The sequence below is a fragment of the Neolamprologus brichardi genome, chromosome 17 (genome assembly GCF_056152115.1).
Source record: "Neolamprologus brichardi isolate AB-2024 chromosome 17, ASM5615211v1, whole genome shotgun sequence".
NCBI lineage: Eukaryota > Metazoa > Chordata > Actinopteri > Cichliformes > Cichlidae > Neolamprologus > Neolamprologus brichardi.
This window is the reverse complement of record NC_142120.1, coordinates 9,839,804-9,858,973: the sequence shown is the minus strand read 5'-3', so window position 1 is coordinate 9,858,973 and position 19,170 is coordinate 9,839,804. Positions and strand designations below refer to the sequence as shown.

At 40.2% G+C, this 19,170-nt stretch overlaps 2 protein-coding genes across 2 annotated transcripts; one reads left to right on the top strand and one right to left on the bottom strand.

Annotated features, from left to right (window-relative positions):
- The first annotated feature begins 6,564 nt into the window (after nucleotides 1-6,564).
- On the top strand, nucleotides 6,565-11,849 carry LOC102799824 (hyaluronidase PH-20-like). Its single transcript, XM_035907718.2, has 7 exons — nucleotides 6,565-7,571; nucleotides 7,710-7,876; nucleotides 7,964-8,132; nucleotides 8,245-8,463; nucleotides 8,542-8,700; nucleotides 9,685-9,774; nucleotides 11,391-11,849. The coding sequence occupies exons 1-7, from the start codon at nucleotides 6,600-6,602 to the stop codon at nucleotides 11,835-11,837; spliced, it is 2,223 nt and encodes a 740-aa protein (XP_035763611.2). The 5' UTR covers nucleotides 6,565-6,599; the 3' UTR covers nucleotides 11,838-11,849.
- A 3,912-nt stretch (nucleotides 11,850-15,761) lies between these two features.
- Nucleotides 15,762-18,172, bottom strand: tmem229a (transmembrane protein 229A). Its single transcript, XM_006780654.2, has one exon. It carries the CDS (start codon nucleotides 18,078-18,080, stop codon nucleotides 17,016-17,018), a length of 1,065 nt encoding a protein of 354 aa, XP_006780717.2. The 5' UTR covers nucleotides 18,081-18,172; the 3' UTR covers nucleotides 15,762-17,015.
- Between the last annotated feature and the right edge of the window lie 998 nt (nucleotides 18,173-19,170).

Sequence of the window (19,170 nt, the reverse complement as noted above, 5' to 3'; positions counted from 1 at the left end):
TCCATGTCCGCATTAACGCTTACCTAAAGGCACGGTATGTGGCTGGCTTCGACGTCGATGTGGATGCTCTCCGCCTTCCCCCGACTTTATGGGAGCACTTTACCTTTAGATTGTTTAGGCATCGATGGATTCGCTATGCTGAGTTCCAGGCCCGCCCTGCCGCCCCAGTGGTTTACTCGCCGGCTCGATGTTGGATTAAGCCTCCGAAAGGGGGCGTGTGCTATGGCAACCTATGTCGCCCGAGACGTGCTTCCAACTGCGACTCGGCGTCTTCGACTCGGATGGCGCTATTAAATGTTAGGTCGCTGACTAATAAGACTTTTATTGTGAGCGATTTTTTTACTGCTACAGGACTGGATTTACTATTCATGACGGAAACTTGGATTCGTCCCGGTGAGTCCTTCCCTTTCTCAGAGCTCCTTCCTCCGAATTGTGCCTTTTTTAGCTCACCGAGACCTTTGGGCAGGGGTGGAGGACTGGCAGTGGTCTTTAGGAATAAATTCTGAGTACGGCACCTGCCTTCCCCTATGTTCCCTAGCTTTGAAGCCCAGCTGCTGGAACTTGCTGTAACCCCCTTGACTCTCTGTGTTGTGATTTACTGTCCCCCGAAATATAATAAGACTTTCATTAACGACTTTGGTGACTTTTTAGCATCATTTACCTAAATTATGATCGTGTTCTTATCACTGGCGATTTTAACATTCACATTTGTTGCAAAGATGATGTGTTTGCCAAGGATTTTCTAGCCTTAGTTGACTCTTTTAATCTTATCCAGTGGGTTAATGCACCTACCCACCTTAAAGGTCATACCCTTGATTTGATTTTTTCTTATGGACTGGACATTTGTATCAGGGACATCAGCAACATTGGAATTTCCGATCATTTCCCAGTCATCTTTGATGCTGAGCTATGCAAATTGGACCAGAGCTTTGAGGGTCCTCGACGTCTTGTGCGCATTATCAATCCTGGGACTGTGGCTGAATTTTCAGCTGCTTTCTCTAAATCTGTTCTCCCTGACATTGATCGTTCTACACCCTCTTCAGTTGATGATTTTGCCAACTCCTTTCTCTCTACCTGCTCCTCTTTACTGGACGTTGTGGCTCCTATGAAAGTAAAAAGGCCTAGAAGCTGCTCTCAGCCGTGGCTAAATGACTCTTTACGCACTTTACGATGCGTTTGCCGGCAGGCTGAAAGGCGGTGGAAAAAAGATAGGCTCCAGGTGTCTTTTGATATCCTTTGTAGGACCCGCCTGGAATTTCAGAAATCTGTTAAGTTGGCTAAAGCGGCTTTTCTGTCGTGTGTCATTGCGGATAACAGTCATCACCCTCGTATTTTATTTAAGACTTTTAACTCATTGATCAATCCTTGTCCTGAAACGCCTAGATTGGCTTCCTTAGCCCTTTGTGAAATTTTTTTAACTCATTTTACAGGCAGAATCTTATCTCTAAGAGTCTCACACCCCCCTGTGATGAGTCAGGCCCCAGCATTACGATGCTCTACTAACCTCAATCAGTTTGATCCAGTTTCGCTCCCTACTCTTAAGGGTATAATTGATCACCTAAAAAACTCAAACGCTGCTCATGACATCCTTCCATCTCGCATTATTAAAGATGGGTTTAACATTATCGGGCCCTGTATTTTATCATGAATTAACCTGTCATTGTTATCGGGTTGTGTTCCGGCTGCTTTTAAACACACTGTAGTGCAAGCTATACTCAAAAAGAGCTCCCTTGATCAGAATGACCTCGCTAACTTTAGACCTATTTCCAAACTCCCATTTCTGTCTAAAATCCTAGAGAAGATTGTTCATTCCCAACTTCAAACCTATTTGGATGCAAATAATATCGGGGGAAAATTTCAGTCGGGGTTTGAGCCACGCCATAGCACGGAAACTGCATTACTGAGAGTCTTTAATGATCTTCTCTCAATTGCTGATTCAGGGCGCCCTGTGGTGTTAATTTTGCTTGATTTGTCCTCTGCTTTTGATTTGGTGGACCATAATGTCCTTTTAATGAGGCTTGAGCATCTGGTGGGCATCACAGGCAGTGCCCTTAGCTGGTTTAAATCCTATCTATCAGAAAGGTCCTTTTCTGTCACCATGGGTACCTATGCCTCCTCCATTGCCCCGTTACCTCTGGTGTCCCCCAGGGGTCTGTGCTGGGTCCCATGCTATTCTCTTTATACTTGTTACTCTTGGCCCGAATCTTTGATAAATACAACTTTTCTTTTCACTTTTATGCGGATGACATTCCAATCTATTTTGAACTAGCTGAGGATGTCACGTCATCATTGCAACACTTCTTTGATTGTATGAATGAAGTTAAAAACTGGCTACTGAGCAATTCTCTCATTCTAAATGATAAGAAGACTGAAATTGTAATCTTTGATACTCCCTTCTCTCGGTCTGAACTAACTGGTATTTTTGGGCCCTTTGCTGACTCCCTTTCTGACACTGTGAGGAACCTGGGTGTTGTCTTGGACAGTTCCTTCAAGTTGGACAAACATGTGTCCTCCGTAGTTAAATCGAGTTTCAATCAACTACGTCTAATCTCTAAAGCCAAACCCTACATACCACATAAGGACCTGGAGAAACTTATCCATGCCTTTTTACATCAAGGTTAGATTATTGTAATTCCCTTTATACTGGTCTCCAATCTGCTCTTGTTCACAAACTGCAACTTGTTCAAAATGCGGCTGCGCGTCTTTTAACTGGAACTGGCAGGTTTGAGTCTATTACTCCAGTTCTTTCCGACCTCCACTGGCTCCCTATTAAATTTCGTATTGATTTTAAAATCTTATTGCTCACTTTTAAAATCATAAATAACACCGCGCCCAGCTATCTTACGGATCTCCTCAGCTTTTATATCCCTGGGACAGCACTTAGATCAGCAGGTCAAATGCTCCTGGTGCGACCTAGATCTCGGCTCAAGACCAGAGGTGACCGCGCATTCGCTGCTGTCGCACCCTACCTCTGGAATAACCTCCCCCTAGCTATTCGGGCGTCTGATTCAATTCAATCTTTTAAATCTCAATTAAAAACTTATTTGTTTAACCTTGCTTTCCCCTCCTCCTAGAGCCCACATTTTTAGTGTACTGGAACTTATCTTTATCATTTTGTTAATGTTTATAATGTTTTAACCTTCAGCATTGTGTGTGGACTTCACTGGTGCCTACTATGCCTGGTGTATTATTGATTAGTTATGTCACCCGCCTGTCAGTATATTTTATTTGTATTTTGTGCTTTATATTTGTATTTATTATTGCTCTTAACTCATTCTGTGAAGCACTTTGGCATACCTGTGGTTTTTTTAAATGTGCTATATAAATAAAATTGTATTGTATTGTATTGTATGTCATTTGCTTCATTGTAAGGAAGGCCAAGCATAACCTCAGGTGCACTATAACCAACCGTCCCCACACGGTCACCAGGCATCACTGCAGACGCAGGACATGCGAGGCCAAAGTCTATAAGTTTGACTTTGATGGGAGACTCATGGCAGTTCACAACCATGATGTTTCCAGGTTTGAGGTCAGCGTGCACTATTCCCACAGAACCCAGGTGGGACAAAGCATTTGTGAGTTGACCTAAAATTGGCCTGACTTCGCTTATGGGGAGACCCTGGTTTTTCCGGTTCCGTATGTAGTCCCACAGGCATTGATTAAGGAGTTCAAACTTTAGGCAAACCCGCTCTCCGTCGTGGAAAAAGCCATTCCATTGAACAATGTTGGCAGCATCTGGATCCAACCTTCGCAGCTGCTCCAGAATGAAAATTTCCAGTTTTGCATGTTGCAGAATATCAGGGCGGGTCTTGTTGACTTTAATAGCCACAGCTCGGTTAGTTTTGGTATCACGACATTTGGCTACAATACCAAAGCCCCCTTCTCTGAGGAAAGCCTCTACCTTGTAGTGGTTTCCCAAAATGCTCCCTTCAACTATTTCAAGTTCATTTGAGCAGAAGGATGGGTTAGCTGACATGGTGAAATGTATCGGCTTGGTCGGTGAATTGCTGAGAAACGTGAAATTCTCTCAAAACTCTACAAAAGGATTTGCTTGCTGTCAGGTCAAGGTCCGTTAAGCAGTAAAGTTTAACAGAGCAAAGCTCCTACTTAAGGGCTTTTTCTCTCAGCAAGATGATGACATCACAAAGGATCAAAGGCATTCTACTTTGGATCAAAGACATTCTAGTTTTGATCAATGGCATTCTATTTTTTCAGTTGAAACACTGAAAAAAAATAGTGTTTCAACAGTGCAGGCTGGCGCCCTGTGGGAGGCAGAGGTGATAGGGTAAGGATGCAGAGGATAAGATCCAAGAAAAGATTCACTTATCTGTCAGCTCATCACTGAACAGCCGCAGAATCACAGGTGCAGCTTGGCAGAGGATGGACTCAAGGTCAAGAAACAAAATCAATAATGACTTAAGGCAAAGTTACAGTCTCAATGTTATTCTTTATTTTTTCTCAGTGTCTTCTTGAGGGACATCATGTGTATATGTGTATGTGATATTAAAATGACATTAACGCCATAAGGTGGCAAATCTCCGTTAACGAGTTACCGTGGATTGCCCCGTGTGTGGGGCTGCACGGCGTCAACACGTTAACAAGCTAACTGCGCTAACGCACTAGTTCCCACCAATTGAGCATTGTGTGGCACATCCAACATACTGTTTTAGTTTTGTCCATGATGCGCTTACCATCAGGGTCATACTTCACATGAATACCAAAATAGTTCCAAACGCCAGATCTGAATGAGGGTGGGGGAGGTTCATTTTCGGGTAGCGTTGAGGCAGTTGCCATGTTGCAACGAGCTTAGCTTCTGTCTTGCTAGCTTGCACTGCTCTCAGTGGATCTGCACTCCACAGTGCAGCCTAGGCGGAGTAGTCGAACGCAGATCCACTGAGCGCTCACCACAGACAGCATCGTCAGAAGAAAAGTTGATAAAATAAATAAAACATTTTGTATTGTTCGATACATATGCATACCGAACCGAAAGCACTGTATCGAACGGTTCAATATCGATACGAGTATTGTTGCACCCCTAATATATATATAACATGACCAGGCCCACGTCATATCAAATTCAGCTCTACGTGGCTCTAAGGAAGTCACAGCTTTAACAAAAACACACGTTGTGCGTGTATAGCATCTGTATGTGTGTCAAAGAAGTACCTGTGTTTACACTGTGCCACTAATGTGTGAAATAACTACCACCAAATGGTGTATTGCACATGTCTGTCTAGACACATAAATACATAGAGCACATACAGAGTAAACAGAGTTAACATTTGTAACATGGAGGCAAAACAGTGCAGGCGTCAGTTACATTTTTTGTTATTTGTTCCTGTAAACTTCAATGATTGTGCCCATATATATATATATATATATATATATATTTTTGCCTGTGTTTCCTATTAGGAGAAATGTGTCTTAATATTTATTTATTACTCTTCCCTTGGCACTTGGGTGTCAAACTTTTGTGTCTCCTCACTGCAGGGACAGAATGAGCTGCTGGTCATGATAGCATTAGTGTGTTATGCTTTTTTAGTTGTTTTTTTTTTTTAAACAAGCTTGCTTATATATTTACAAGTAAAAATAAAAGTAAAGCCAGTAAACACTTTTTTACTTTGCCTCAATTCTGTTCTCAGCGTTGGATCAGTTTTTTACTGTATCTTTACAGTGTGCAACCAACAAAGCTCACACTGAAAAACACATGACGAAACCCCCAAATCAAACGAGATGACAACGTATTTTCTTTTTTTTTGTTTTAAATGTATATTTGAGTTATGTACCTTTGTTTCTGTTGTTTTAATTGTTTCATTATAACTAACTGAAGGTCATAAGCAGCCTAAGCTGTGCATTGAAACACTATGCGTGCACTAGGAAACATGGCACGCTCCATGACCTCACACCCAGGTGTTCCCCCTTTCTGCTCCAGGTCAAACTTGGCACTGGGCGATCAACACATTTTCTTGTCTTTCCTGAGTCTATCCCAGTACACAGTGATACTCATCATGTTACGCCGCCTCCTTCATACTTCTGTTTATCTCTTCCACCTTCATAACATCGGTGCCCTTCTTGTAAGGACGTTCTCACTCTGTGAGACACATGCAAAGCTGGGACATTTGGATAAAGGCATGTCCAGGTACTGTGCTTCTTTTTACATAGTCTAAGTCAGTCTTGAGCTTGTATTTTGTGATTACTAGTCTATTTATATATGTAACAGAAATCATCATGCATAGAAGTAACATGCTTTGCAGCTTGAGGTTATTTTTAGCAAAGCAAGGGGATTAAAATCAGGCCAGGTTTGTCAGGTTGGATTAACATTTGGGAGACTTCTATGCTGGAGTTATTAGAGAAAAAATGTGATCCATGCTAGAACTGACATTGATAGATGTGCAGAATTAAAAACAGCCTTGACATATTCACGAATACAGTACAGTAACTAAAGAAAGTGTAGTAGCCACTCAGAAAAAAGTAGACATTATGCACAGAACTGTGCTCTGGGCATCTTAGTGAAATATGCACTATACTGATTATATATTAATATTGTGGGGTATGAGTGTTTCTTTTGTTTATGTTCTGTTTTTAAGGCAGGTTAAAGGATGGTTTCGGTTGCACAAAGCAGCAGAAGATGTGTGCTGCTGCTTCTCTTTCGTACCCGGTCAATCTTTCCCATCTCTTTCTTCACATTAGCGTTAGCAGCCCTGACGGCGCCAAAAAACGTGGCACTTCCTGCTGCTGACATTAACAAATCAATCTTAATCCTGCCTGCTACCATTTCCACTCTTTCAGTGGAAAAATCTTCCAGCGTATCACTGTCCTACTCAACCTTCTCTTCTCCTGCACGTACCCCACAAACTTTGTCAAAACTCCCATTCAAGACTGACTCAAATGCCAAGTCCTCTACCTCTGAAACATCAGTTCAACTCATCAACCCAGGACCCCACAAAGATGTTGCAAACTCACCTATAACTTCTAAAAATATCCATCTGTTTGGCAAAGAGGTCTCTCCTAGTCCTTATTCAGGCCATTGTCGCCATACATTTTTCTATCCTGTTCAACCCCTAAAACAAATTTCATGGTTGCCATCTAACCCCTGCAAACATCTGAATTTGTCCCACAAAGCTACAGCACCTTTTTCGCACAAACACTCTCAATCACCTCACACCAAGAGCTGCCTGTATCCTCTTTCTACTGGAAAAGTTCATCTTCAACTTGCGAAAACTTCTAAAACTCAATCTCCTTTGCTGCCAGCCTCACTGTCTCCCCTTTCCAACTCAACCTCACCTCAAAGTCTGTCTCCTCTTCCAGTGTCACCCCTTTCCGCAGCATTAACCAAAACAACACTGCCTGCCCTTTCTAAAACATCACCCCTCCTTCCCTACAACACCACGTCATCTTCTCTGGAAGCAACAACCCCTCACCTTGCACCTGCCCATCTTCCCCACACCGTAGGCCCGCTGTTTAAACACCAGCCATTCATTGTTACTTGGAATATCCCTGATCTAGTGTGTAAAAGGTATAACGTCTCACTGGACACCTCAGCCTTTAAAGGAGTGGCCACACCTGCCAAGGTAAGAGTGAAAAGATGATGGATAATTAGCAGCTGTTGTGTTTTTATACAACCTTAAGGAGGTTATAAAACTGTCTTAAAAGGCAAACTTATTTATGAGTAGTGGAGATAAGTTTATTGGGTCTTGTACCTGCTGCAGGTTCCTGGGCAGTTTCTGTCTCTGTTCTACACAGATCGACTGGGTCTTTATCCACACATAGACCTCAAAAGTAGGAAAGAATTCTACGGTGGCATCCCTCAGAGAGCTAACCTGAAAGCCAGCTTGGAAAAGGCCAGAGCAGATATTAACTACTACATCCCATCCAGGTAAGTAGGCCAGAGTATACTGTCGTTGCCCCTAGTGACACATTAAATGCTGATATTGACCTCCATCACCCTCCTCATTCCTTCCAGGACAAACCGAGGCCTGGCTGTGATAGACTGGGAGGAATGGCGCCCCCTATGGGACAGAAATTGGGGAACCAAAAGAATCTACCAGACTTTGTCAGTGGCCCATGTAATGCAGGCTAATCTCTCCCTCCCAGTACAACAGGCCACAGTAAAAGCCAAACAGCAGTTTCAGGTCAGAGTGCTTTGCTTGAGGCTTAATGATAAATTATATACAATACAGAGCTCAGAGCACCTATTAATTATTCATGCCATCGTTCCTTCACTCCTGGCTTCCTTCCTCTTAGGAGGCTGCAAGGAATCTTATGTCAGGGATGTTGGCCTTGGGCAGAGCTATGAGACCCAACTATCTATGGGGCTTCTACTTGTTCCCCAACTGCTATAATTATGGCTGGAAGGACCAGCACTACACAGGCCAGTGCTCCAAGGAGGTGAGGAGGCAAAATGATGAGCTGCTCTGGCTATGGGAGTCAAGCACGGCCCTTTACCCCTCTGTTTACTTGCAGGTTGGTGATTCTCCTATATGGATGACATACTTCTAATATTATTATTTTAAGCGGTAATTTTCCCTGAATCTGTTTCAGACCTCTCTAGCAGACAATCCAAAAGCCGCTCTGATGGTGAGAAACCGCGTCCAGGAGGCTTTGAGGGTGTCTGCCCTTCCTGGATGGAGTGCTACTGCACCCGTGTTCGTTTACATGCGTCCTGTTTTTGTTGATGACAACAAACGCTTCCTCAGCCAGGTAACAAAGACTAATTTAAATGTGGATTTGTTTAACACTTTATCCATAGGCACATTACGTAATATTCTGCAGCATGACTTTCTGACCTAGTTGGGATGTTCTTGGGAGGCATTTGCAAATGACAAGCACTAAGCATACAAATTAAATGACTTTGCAGCTTAAACAGATTGCATCTTTTCCAGTAACTCATTAGAGAGTAAATGCAAGCACACTTGACTAGATTACATCTTACATCTTAGGTTACTTAATACATCCCTAGAGTGGAGTGTTTCCAGCCAGGAGGTCCAGTTTTAAGGGGAGTTCAGTTTCTTTGGTGTAACAACATCCTTCTCAGGTGGTAACAGCCACACGATGTTGTAATCCTTATCTTCTGTCCTCATTTGTGTGAGCATGCTGCAAAAAAACTCATGTCAAAACCATGATGCAATGCTTTGCAAACCTTTTTAGTTTAAAAAGTGCAGAGCAACAAGTCACATGTTGCAACTGAGAAAATATTCAGAAAAGTTTGGACATGGACACGTTTCTGTCTGTCTTACATCACCTCTTCTTTAAGCTCTTTAAGAGAATATGAACTGCAAAAAAGCAAAAATTCTCCAGCATTTTTCACCAACACTGGGCCGCTCAACAGTTTGGGCATCATTTGCCATATTTTTAATTTCATAATGTCCGAAATGCTTTCAATGATTGCAAGTATAGGCCAGTTTAGCACCTGGACTGCTTTACTAACAATTAAGTACTATATAGAATACTAATTTGGTAATGGTAATTTTCATACCAGTAAAATCTTTTTTAGGGAAGTTTAAGGACATCTCTGTAAAATTCAATGTGTTTTTAAAACCTCTTTAAAAACTGAAAATGGAAAATTGCTTAACTTTGAAACAGCCCAACATTCATCAAATCTAATCTTACATTTTTAAATATTGGCTCAGTCTTTTTACATGTGTAACGAACAGTTAGTGAAGATGATTAACTATTTGCGTCCAGGGGGATCTGATCAGCACCGTGGGGGAGAGTGTGGCAGTGGGGGCATCTGGTGCTGTGCTATGGGGGGCCAGCGGTGACTATGATGACCAGGTAACATCACACCACAGGCCTCCATTGGACTGCTGAAAGATATAACAATGTATTGATGTCAGTCAGACGGAACAAGACAAAGACTTTAATTAGACGATACAGGAAGCGGTTTATCTCTTCAGCAACTGACAATATCTGCTGAGTGATTGTGGCGGCTGGTTTAGCAACCACGATAGTTAATCCACAACAGCAAAGCCTAAATTAAGCAATGATGGTACATTTAATTGCAGTTTAAATTGCTCTGACAGAGACCTCAGCATGTAATTAATATTCTTGTAGTTACATATCTTAATTGCCTTACATATTACATGCTGTTAAATAACTTTATTACATGTCCTTAGTGTCTGATATTCAGTGCATTAGGCTTTTTATAGCTGCAAGATATTTTTTGTTAATTCTGCCTGTTCTGCAGTTAATGAACTTCTTACTCCAGACATTACAAACCTTATATCAAAACAATACTCTCAGTCAGGAATAGCTGGTTTTCTAATATGTAAATATGCTAGTTTGTCTTCTGTTGATTATATCAAAAGGTAATACCACTGATACAGTTAGCAGCTGCTTAGCTTATCACAAATATTAGATTTGTAACATTACAGATCTATCAAAACAGTGCTCTCACACAGGAACAACTGTACATTTTATAATATGTATGCTAGTTTGCTTGCTCTTGAATGTATAAAACGGTGACACTGCTGCTACAGTTAGCAGCTGCTTAGCTTAATTCTCTGCAGAAACAAACTTGCCAGATCTAGCCTTGTGAAATTTTTGCATTAAGTCAACATAAAGTAAGAAAATCAATAACATCCTATGCCTCATTAGAATTAATCTGTCCATGTTATTGAACCACTCCAATACACGTCAACCGATATAGTGTCTTCAGTCTGGTCTTAACAAAACTGACCTAACACCACCGCCACCGTAGCCCACTAACGTCATTTAGTAATCATTAAGGCTAGCTAAGCAAAGTTAAGCTAGCTTTAGTCTTGTTTTTAAGGAATAGGAATGCAAGTGGTATTGATCAGGGTTTTTTTTTTCTTTTTTCACGTGGACATGTTAATACAATTCACGGTCACTGAATTATTGTGATGCTGTGCTCTGTTTTAGGCGACACAATTGTGGTCAGAAGTTTAAGGTACATGCACACATCACGGGCATGAATATCATTGTAATTTTGAACTTTTAATGGTCTCTCTGAACTGTTCTTTTTCCACGGTGGAAAGAGTGTACAGCATACATGTTCAGTGACGTTAAAAAACAAGAATTTGTGTACACAAGTTTACATTTATTTTGCCTAAAAGCTGGGCCAGGAAACCATCTAATTTAAATAAATTCTACCAATAATGCCAAGAAGAGTGGTCAAATAACCAGCAAGAATTATACCAGAAGCTTGTTGATCGCTACTGAAAAGATCTGGTTGAGGTGCAACTTGCTAAGGAATATTTTACCAAATATTACTGGGGATGTATCTATTGTACTCTGGAAAAAGAACAGTTGAAAGAAGCCATAAAAAGCCTGAACTCACCGTGACATTCATGCCCACGATGAGTGCATGTAAATTTGTGTCCACAACTATAGTGATCTTATTTATTCCTCTCTCTATTTCTCCTCTCCAGCTTTCTTGTGAAGCCCTCTCCTCCTACCTCACCTCCACCCTGAATCCTTACATCACCAATGTCACGACAGCTGCCCAGCTGTGCAGCAACTTCCTGTGCCGAGGAAATGGCCGCTGTGTCAGAAAAAACTACAAGTCCAGCCATTACCTCCACCTAAACCCTGAAAGTTTCAGGGTTGTGAATACTCAGAAACACTACTTTGTTCTAGGAAGTCCAAGCTTGGCAGACCTGAAGTCTTTAAGCAGGAAATTTAACTGTCAGTGCTACAAAGGACTGAAATGCACTCCTAGGACATACAAAGAGCTTGCCAAGGCCTTGATGTTCAGTGTTAAGCGAGGGCAGTACCAGAACTCCCACACTCTGAGTAAAGTTGGATTAGATGACACCGAGCAGGCCAGCACTGCTAAAGATAAAGTTAATAAGAACTTTAATGCAGCTGACAATTAAATTTGGTGGTTACAAACTAAATTGTTAGTCTGGTCTAGAACCCAGAATCAAACTTCTACTTGCATAGAAGATGAGCTTATAGTCAACGATTAACTCAATTAATATTTTTGAATAAATTTATATTATACATATATATATATACTGCTACCTTTTGCTGTGTCAGCAAAAAACGACTCAGTAAGCATAGGGCTACTTCATGTACTATGAATAAAACCACTGACAGAATCTATAAACGACAAACACAATACCAAATCACAGATGTGTCATCTGTGCCTGACAATATTACAGCCAGTGGGTATTTGAATATGATTTGACTGCATATGCAAATGGAAAAAAAAAGAAAGGCTGCAGCAGTTTTTTATTTCTTTCTGTGCAATGACAAAGTACTGAATGAATGAAAACATTTTTCATTTTAAATTCTCAGTAATTTATTTAATTTATCTCGGCTCTTTTAAAAATGTGTTTGTGTATGCAAGTGTATAGCGAATATAATTTGTGTGAGAAAAATAAACATGAATCAGCAGACACACCGACCTTTATTCCAGTTTAGATCGTTGTCAGTTGCTTTTGATTGCTTGAGAGAAAAGGTCTGACAAGCAGTGGATTATTTAAGTCTATTAATGACAAATGAGGAAAGTGCTGGAAACATGCCTGTATTTCTATGGCAGCATTACACATAGCATCACAGAGTTGCTGTAGATTTATCATTTGATCGCATTCCAGAGGTGCTGTTGGATTGAAATATGCTGGCTGTGAAGGCCATTTCAGTACAGCGAATTCACTGTCATGTTCAAGAAAACATTTTGAGATGATTTGAGCTTTGCGAAATAGCATGTTGTCTGGCTGGAAGAAGCCATCAAAATATGGGTGGTCATAAAGGGTCTTTCTCGGCTCAAAAAGCAGCAAGTACTTGGATCAGGATGCTTTCATATTGATTATGCCACATTCTGAACTTACAATCAAATGTTGAAGTAGAAATCGAAGCTCATCAGAACAAGTAATGTTTTTCCAACCTTCTACTGTCTAATTTTGGTGAGTCCATGCAAAATGTAGCCTCAATTTCCTGTTCTTAGCTGAGGAGCGGTACAAAATGTGGTCTTCTGCTGCTGTAGCCCATCTTTAAGTTTGTTGACCGTTCAAGATGCTTTTCTGCATGGCTTGGTTGCATCAAGTGGTTATTTGAATTATTGTTGCCTTCCTATGAGCTCAAACCAGTCTTGCCATTTCCTCTGACCTCTGACATCAACAAGTCACTTTCACCCAGAGAATTGCCGCTAACGGGCACCAACAAACAACTTGCATTCAAAGAGTCACTTAAATCATCTTTCTTCCCCATTCTGACGGTCAGTTTAAACTCGCTTTCACCATTTCTACTTGTCTGAATGTACTGAGCTGCTGCCATGTGATTGACAGATTAGACATTTGGATTAACGAGGACATAAACAGATATGTAATGTGGCGACTATTAGAGAAATATCAATTAATGGAATTTCCCGCTGGTCTAGTAAAGTTTTAAGGACCATATTATGTTTTATTATTCAGGTGTTGGAAAGGAAGTCGCCATAATAATCAAGCCAACTGTTCAGTTTCACTTCCTAGTATTAGATATCAAAAGATATGTTGAAAATGCATGTTCATTTTTATAAACAACAGTCACAGATTACTTCTGATTGAACGTGTTAATGAGGCTTGGTGTATGTTGCTCCCATTGTGATTTACAGTAAATATTGTAGGTCACTGGTGTATTCACTCAGAATCCTCTGGGTGGTGTGTGTCTAAATGTTCGTATTTGCTTATGTCACAATGATCTCCATGGTGTCGCGGAGAGAAAGAGAGGGAGTGAGAAAGTGAACACAACCATACAAAAAGCCCCAGCATCACATAACTAAAATTTTAAATGAATTACAAGGCTTTTTTGCAATTTTCTCTGTCTTATTTGATTCATATCAGTGCTAACTCAACCAGAAAGCAGTAATTACAGATAACACACATATTATCAGGTTGTGCCAGGAACTATTATCTTATGCACTAAAGAAAATGATTTGCAGCCATAAAACCAAGATTGCCTTGATTCTGTTGCTTGTGTGCTTGGACCTGCTGAGATTTGTTCAAGCTTGTGGTATGGAAAACTACAAGTATTTCCTATAGTCACCAGTGTCTGGCAGACCTTTTGTGTTCCTAGCCTTTTAGCAGAACGCAAACACCAAGTCAGTAAATAAAAAGAAACCGCACCCTCCACAGGGTAAAACCTCTGTATAAGGGTTTGATTTACACTTTCACTTTACGCCTGGACTGCTTTTAACTTTTAACCTTGACTCTCCAACAGGAAGTAAATATTTCCATAGATATGGTGTAATTGCGCCTCTGCTGAATAATGCAAATGTTAAAGAAATGAAGGAATACCAGCTGCGTCACAGGAAAATTGTATTTTTATTTAAAATTCTAAGTCATACAGTACATGCCATTGCAAGTTAGAGATTTTTTTTTTTTTTAGTTATTGTGCAATTTCTTTCAAACTTTCTTTTTTTTATATATACCTTTTTAAAAGTAGTTTGGTCATTATTTTTAAATCTTCAAAAAGTGCACAGCCAAACACAAAAGTTAAGTATGATTAAAATACAGTTATTCTGTCATGGAAAAAACTGTAAGTTGTACAAAGTTATTCATGTGGGACAGAGTGTAAATGTTTAAGAACACCAGTGTAGCTGCCAGGTTAAACAAGGAAAAAAAAATCAGTAGCCAAAGTATTAGGCTGAGTAGGGTTCAGTTCAGCTCTCAGTGCTAATCATATCAGTAGAATTTCACAGGGCTTTAAAACTAAAAAAACAATTAATATGAATATTTGTTAATAAACAAAATAATAAAAATAAAGCACCTGTGCAAAGTATGCTTCTAAATTTGTATAGATAAAAAATAATTTGTCCCCTAAATAATCAATCAATCCCAGAGAAGATCATCGTGTTTCTAATTCTAAGTGCAAAGTGACTGATTCTAATATTTTAATGGTGTTCAAAAAGGTCACAGAGCAGAATCATTTCTTTGCAGTTCATTGAAGCATATTACTTCTAATGAGGCAGCATAGGAGGTTAATATCTAGAGAATATAGATGATACAGGTGATACATATGGCCTATATTATATCAATATTATATTAACCCATATATCACTAAGTCACATATTTTGTATATCAATAAAAAAATCAGTATTGGCATTGGCCCCCAAAATCCATTTTCAGTCAGGCACTACCTGCGACCCACAATTGTAGCACTTGCAGATAAAAAGCTGAGTTTTGTTTGTGTCGCTTGGACTCAGTTTGCACAGGAAGGCACTCGAGCAAATCAGTGTTTGGGTCATGAAAAAGAAACTGCAACATCTTGTTTCCTCATAATCATTTAGCTACGGATTCCTTTGCTACATATACCACTGGGTTTATATCAACTCTAAGAATTGCCATGCATTGCCCTGTAATCATGTTAACAAGCTGAGTGGATGCAGTTTGTTTTGAAATGTTAAGGAGTAGAATAAAAAGGTGAAAAATTAACAGATGACTGTGTCTTAAAAATACTGACTTTGGAATATTAGTTGATACATGTGAGTTAGTGAATAAAAGAAAGTTTTACTGGTATTTTAGCATGCAGATAGGACACTTAAAGCATGCTGATGTATAGGTGAATAACGCAAGCAATCAAATCCAAAACACATCTGCTATATGTGAAGAACGGGAAATCAGTCACTGCAATCCATACAAAACTGAATCTTCACACTTTCAAAGTCATGAGGGCATGTAAAAGTTGTTCATGTTACAACTGTATTTTCCACTAAATGGGTAAAAATGGCAGTAATTGAATTTAAACAGTTGGGGTCCAAAGTTTTGAATTCCTTGCTGTACCCTAAAATATCAGGCAGAGCAGAATAAAAGCACACCCATCTTCACCTGCCTGAAGAAAATGAAACGTATTAAAAATCTGATAGCATTTTATAATACAGAGCGCAGCTTAGAGAGCAATAACTCTAGAATTAGAATTGGCATGCCCATGTATTTTATCTGAAATGACAATGTTATTATATTAATCTAGATATAATTATTAGTAGACTCATTAGAATTAGGGGTAATAATTCAAGTTTTTACAGGGAAGAAGAAATAATTATACTGTATATAATTTTAGGTACTGCATGAATGATAGTGGTAAACGCACAAATGATAATACAAGTAATTTTAAGTAATGCACCACTTCCTTAACCTATTATACCTATTATTTACCTTAGTAAATACTTAGCAGTAGATAAACTAGAATTAGAGCTAAAAAGTCAAGTTTTTACAGGAAAGAAGAAATAATTATAATTTTAAGTAGTCTATTATGTCCAGGTATTTTCTTTTTCTCTGAGTTTAGCCATCCTGTACTGTAAATAGGCTGTACTTTTTGCATTTGTTTCTGGATTATATTCAATTGTCTATTTATATTACCTATAAAAGTACCTTTCCCACTTAGATAAAAAAACTAAAAGTTGCAAATACTGCAGGCCACACAGGTGGCCCATGTGATCTTTTAACAATAGAGTAATCGGGCTGGTGTTTACTTTTCCTTGGAGTCCAACCTAGAAACAAAATATCAATCCTATCACACTAGTATCAATCCAACACCAATACTAGCTTCGATATTATATCTAACAGTATTTGGATCGACCCGCCCACTTATACTCTGAGGCACACCAATGCAATTCACAATATCAATATAAAAAGTAGAGCATAATTATAGAATAAAATTTGGATCTTTTTTTGTTCACTAAAATACATGGAAATAATACACTACTTAAAATGATTGATTTCTATCTCATTTCCTGTAAAATACCCAGATGTTGTACACTACTTAAATTACAAATGCAGTACTTAAGAACATTTTTCTGCTTTCCTGTAAAAAAAAGTTGAATTATTACCCTCCTATTCAAGTTTGTCTACATGTAAATTCCATTTAAGTCTATTACACCCTTGATCATGGACTGTATTATAAAGTGCTACCAATATTTTGATATATGGACAAATGTTCATTTTTAGAAGGTGTAACGTAGACTAAGATTTTTGTTGTTTACTGCCTGATAATAAATAGGATGTCCCTTATTAAATTAGAAGGTTGTATTTCTTCCTCACTTATATATTAGTTTGCAACCATCAAACTTAGAATTAAAGTTGCTTTTTGTTTGGCTCCAGTTGTCCATTGACGTCTCCATTCTCTTCACTTAAATCATGCACATCTTTGGTGCACTTGATTCTCAGCAGGAAATTGGACAGCACGTCCTGATAGAGACTCAAGCAGATCCACCCGGGCAGGTAGAGCAGGGTGATAAGTCCCATGAAGTTGTGAGGATAGTGGGAGTAATCCCACGAGCAAGCGTTAAACTGCCTCAGGACCAGACCCCACGAGAATTCCCACGTGTAGATGAAGCAGATGTAGATGGGGAGTCGTCGCCAGGTCCCCCAGCCCAGGCTGAAGTGCAGGTAAAGGTAGAGCTTCTCCACCACGAAGCTGCAACTTCCGTACATCAGGAAAGACCACAGGGACGTGTGACCGCTGAGGGTCCTGTCAGACTTCTCCACCAGGTTGAACAGAGAGGTGAAAATGACCTCGTCCAGAAAGCCGTGCATCCCGAAGAATAAGAAGCGCGCAAAGCCGGGAAGACCGTGCGGAGGTCTGCCTTCCAGCTGGGGGTCGGCGGACAATGATGGGCGATACTGTAGATGTGACAGCTCTCTGTGAAACACCTGAGAGAAGTAGAGAGCCAGGATGTAATGCACTACCAGCTGAGTCCCAGAAACCACCCTCACTTGCTCGGCCAAAGTGTTAATGTTTCCGATCAGAATCTGCAGCCCGATGTAGATGGACGGGTAGAAAACAAGATGAAACACCACAGGCCGACCTCGGAAGCACCTCTTCTGTGAGTAGATCTTTTCCAGCGCAAAATGGGTCAGCGAATGCATGATGCAAAGATACGGAGAGGAAAAGCCCATCAGCTTAGGGTCCCGTGAGTGCAAAAGCCCCTGTAAGGATGACAGCAGTACATCCAGAGTCACGCCGTGCATCCCGTAGAAGTAAAGCCGCATCCATCGCGGCAGTCCCCGCGGCGGCTCCGTCGCGTCCCCTGTGTCTGAGCCCGGTTCTTGCTGCTGGCGGAGCTTTCGTGCCGGTTTGAGGCCACCGTCCTGCTCTCCCGAACACACGCGAGCACCGTCTCGCCACCGACCGGCCATGATCACTCTGTGTGGAGAGCTCCAGCTGTCCCCTTCCTGTGCATTGTTTTCTTTTATGTTGTGCTGCAGACGCACAGTGAGCGAGCTGCGACTAAAAGCATCTCCTGCAAGAGTACGTTATGCTGCGTTCACGTGCTCCCCAGAAGAAACAGTTTTCTGAGTAGACTTTGACAGGCTTTTAGTTTTCCTGCGTACCATAAATGTGCTGTTTACGCTTACTGTTTCTCATCAAGACGCCCTTTCCGCGGGCTGTACTTGAGGTTTAACTAATTTGTTTAGCGGATTTCCTTCCCGATAAGGCATTTGCAAATTCAACTTTGAAATTGCATTGTTTATACATGTTAATTACCCGCCAGTCTTCTCCTTTCCTTTGTGGGCACAGTGATATTTTTCAGCATAGTACATAAATGACAGCTGAATTACAGACCAGAATGAAGCCAGTGGTGGGATGTATGTCCTCGATGTGTGTTCTTTCTGTTGTTACGGCACGAATAAGACATGTACCCACTTATGAAAATATGTCACAGTAGGCCTACATTTTAAAAGGAATGCATTGGTTGCTTTAATTTACAAACAGTTTAAAAGAGATGTGAAAAAATGTACAGGTGTACATTCACATTCACTACAATGCAACACTGAAAATGTCATGAAGAACCCACATTTTCCAATATTTTGCAAGGAAAATAGGAAACAATTCCAGACATTTATTAATACATGTACAAACATACATAGAAATACAGTCTATAAGGCAAAAAACAAACAATTAAAAAGACCCCGAACAAAACAAAAACGGATTTTGTACAATTCTAATGAGCTTTAAAGTCACCGTTTGGTATGACCACGTTTATTCTTCAACATACCCTGAACTCTCATAGGCAAGGTTCCTTGTAATTTAAGATGCCCCCATTTGTTATGTTTAGGCCTCCCGCTTCTTATTTTTGTTTTCCACTTGTTTCAGTTTCCTCATTTTTTTAAAGGCCAAAATACAAACAATGCCAAGAAATCAGAATCAGAATACTTTATTGATCCCTAGGGGAAATTAGTTTTCGTTACAGTGCGCCATTATAAACAAACATTAACAAAGACAGAC

What these genes read in the sequence shown, in the direction of transcription:
- LOC102799824 (XM_035907718.2), top strand. Translation starts at nt 6,600, where the DNA reads ATGGTTTCGGTTGCACAAAGCAGCAGAAGATGTGTGCTGCTGCTTCTC. An exon ending in AACTACTACATCCCATCCAG is followed by an intron (nt 7,877 to 7,963) that starts GTAAGTAGGCCA and finishes CATTCCTTCCAG; the next exon opens with GACAAACCGAGGCCTGGCTG. An exon ending in AAGCCAAACAGCAGTTTCAG is followed by an intron (nt 8,133 to 8,244) that starts GTCAGAGTGCTT and finishes CCTTCCTCTTAG; the next exon opens with GAGGCTGCAAGGAATCTTAT.
- tmem229a (XM_006780654.2), bottom strand. Translation starts at nt 18,080, where the DNA reads ATGGCCGGTCGGTGGCGAGACGGTGCTCGCGTGTGTTCGGGAGAGCAG.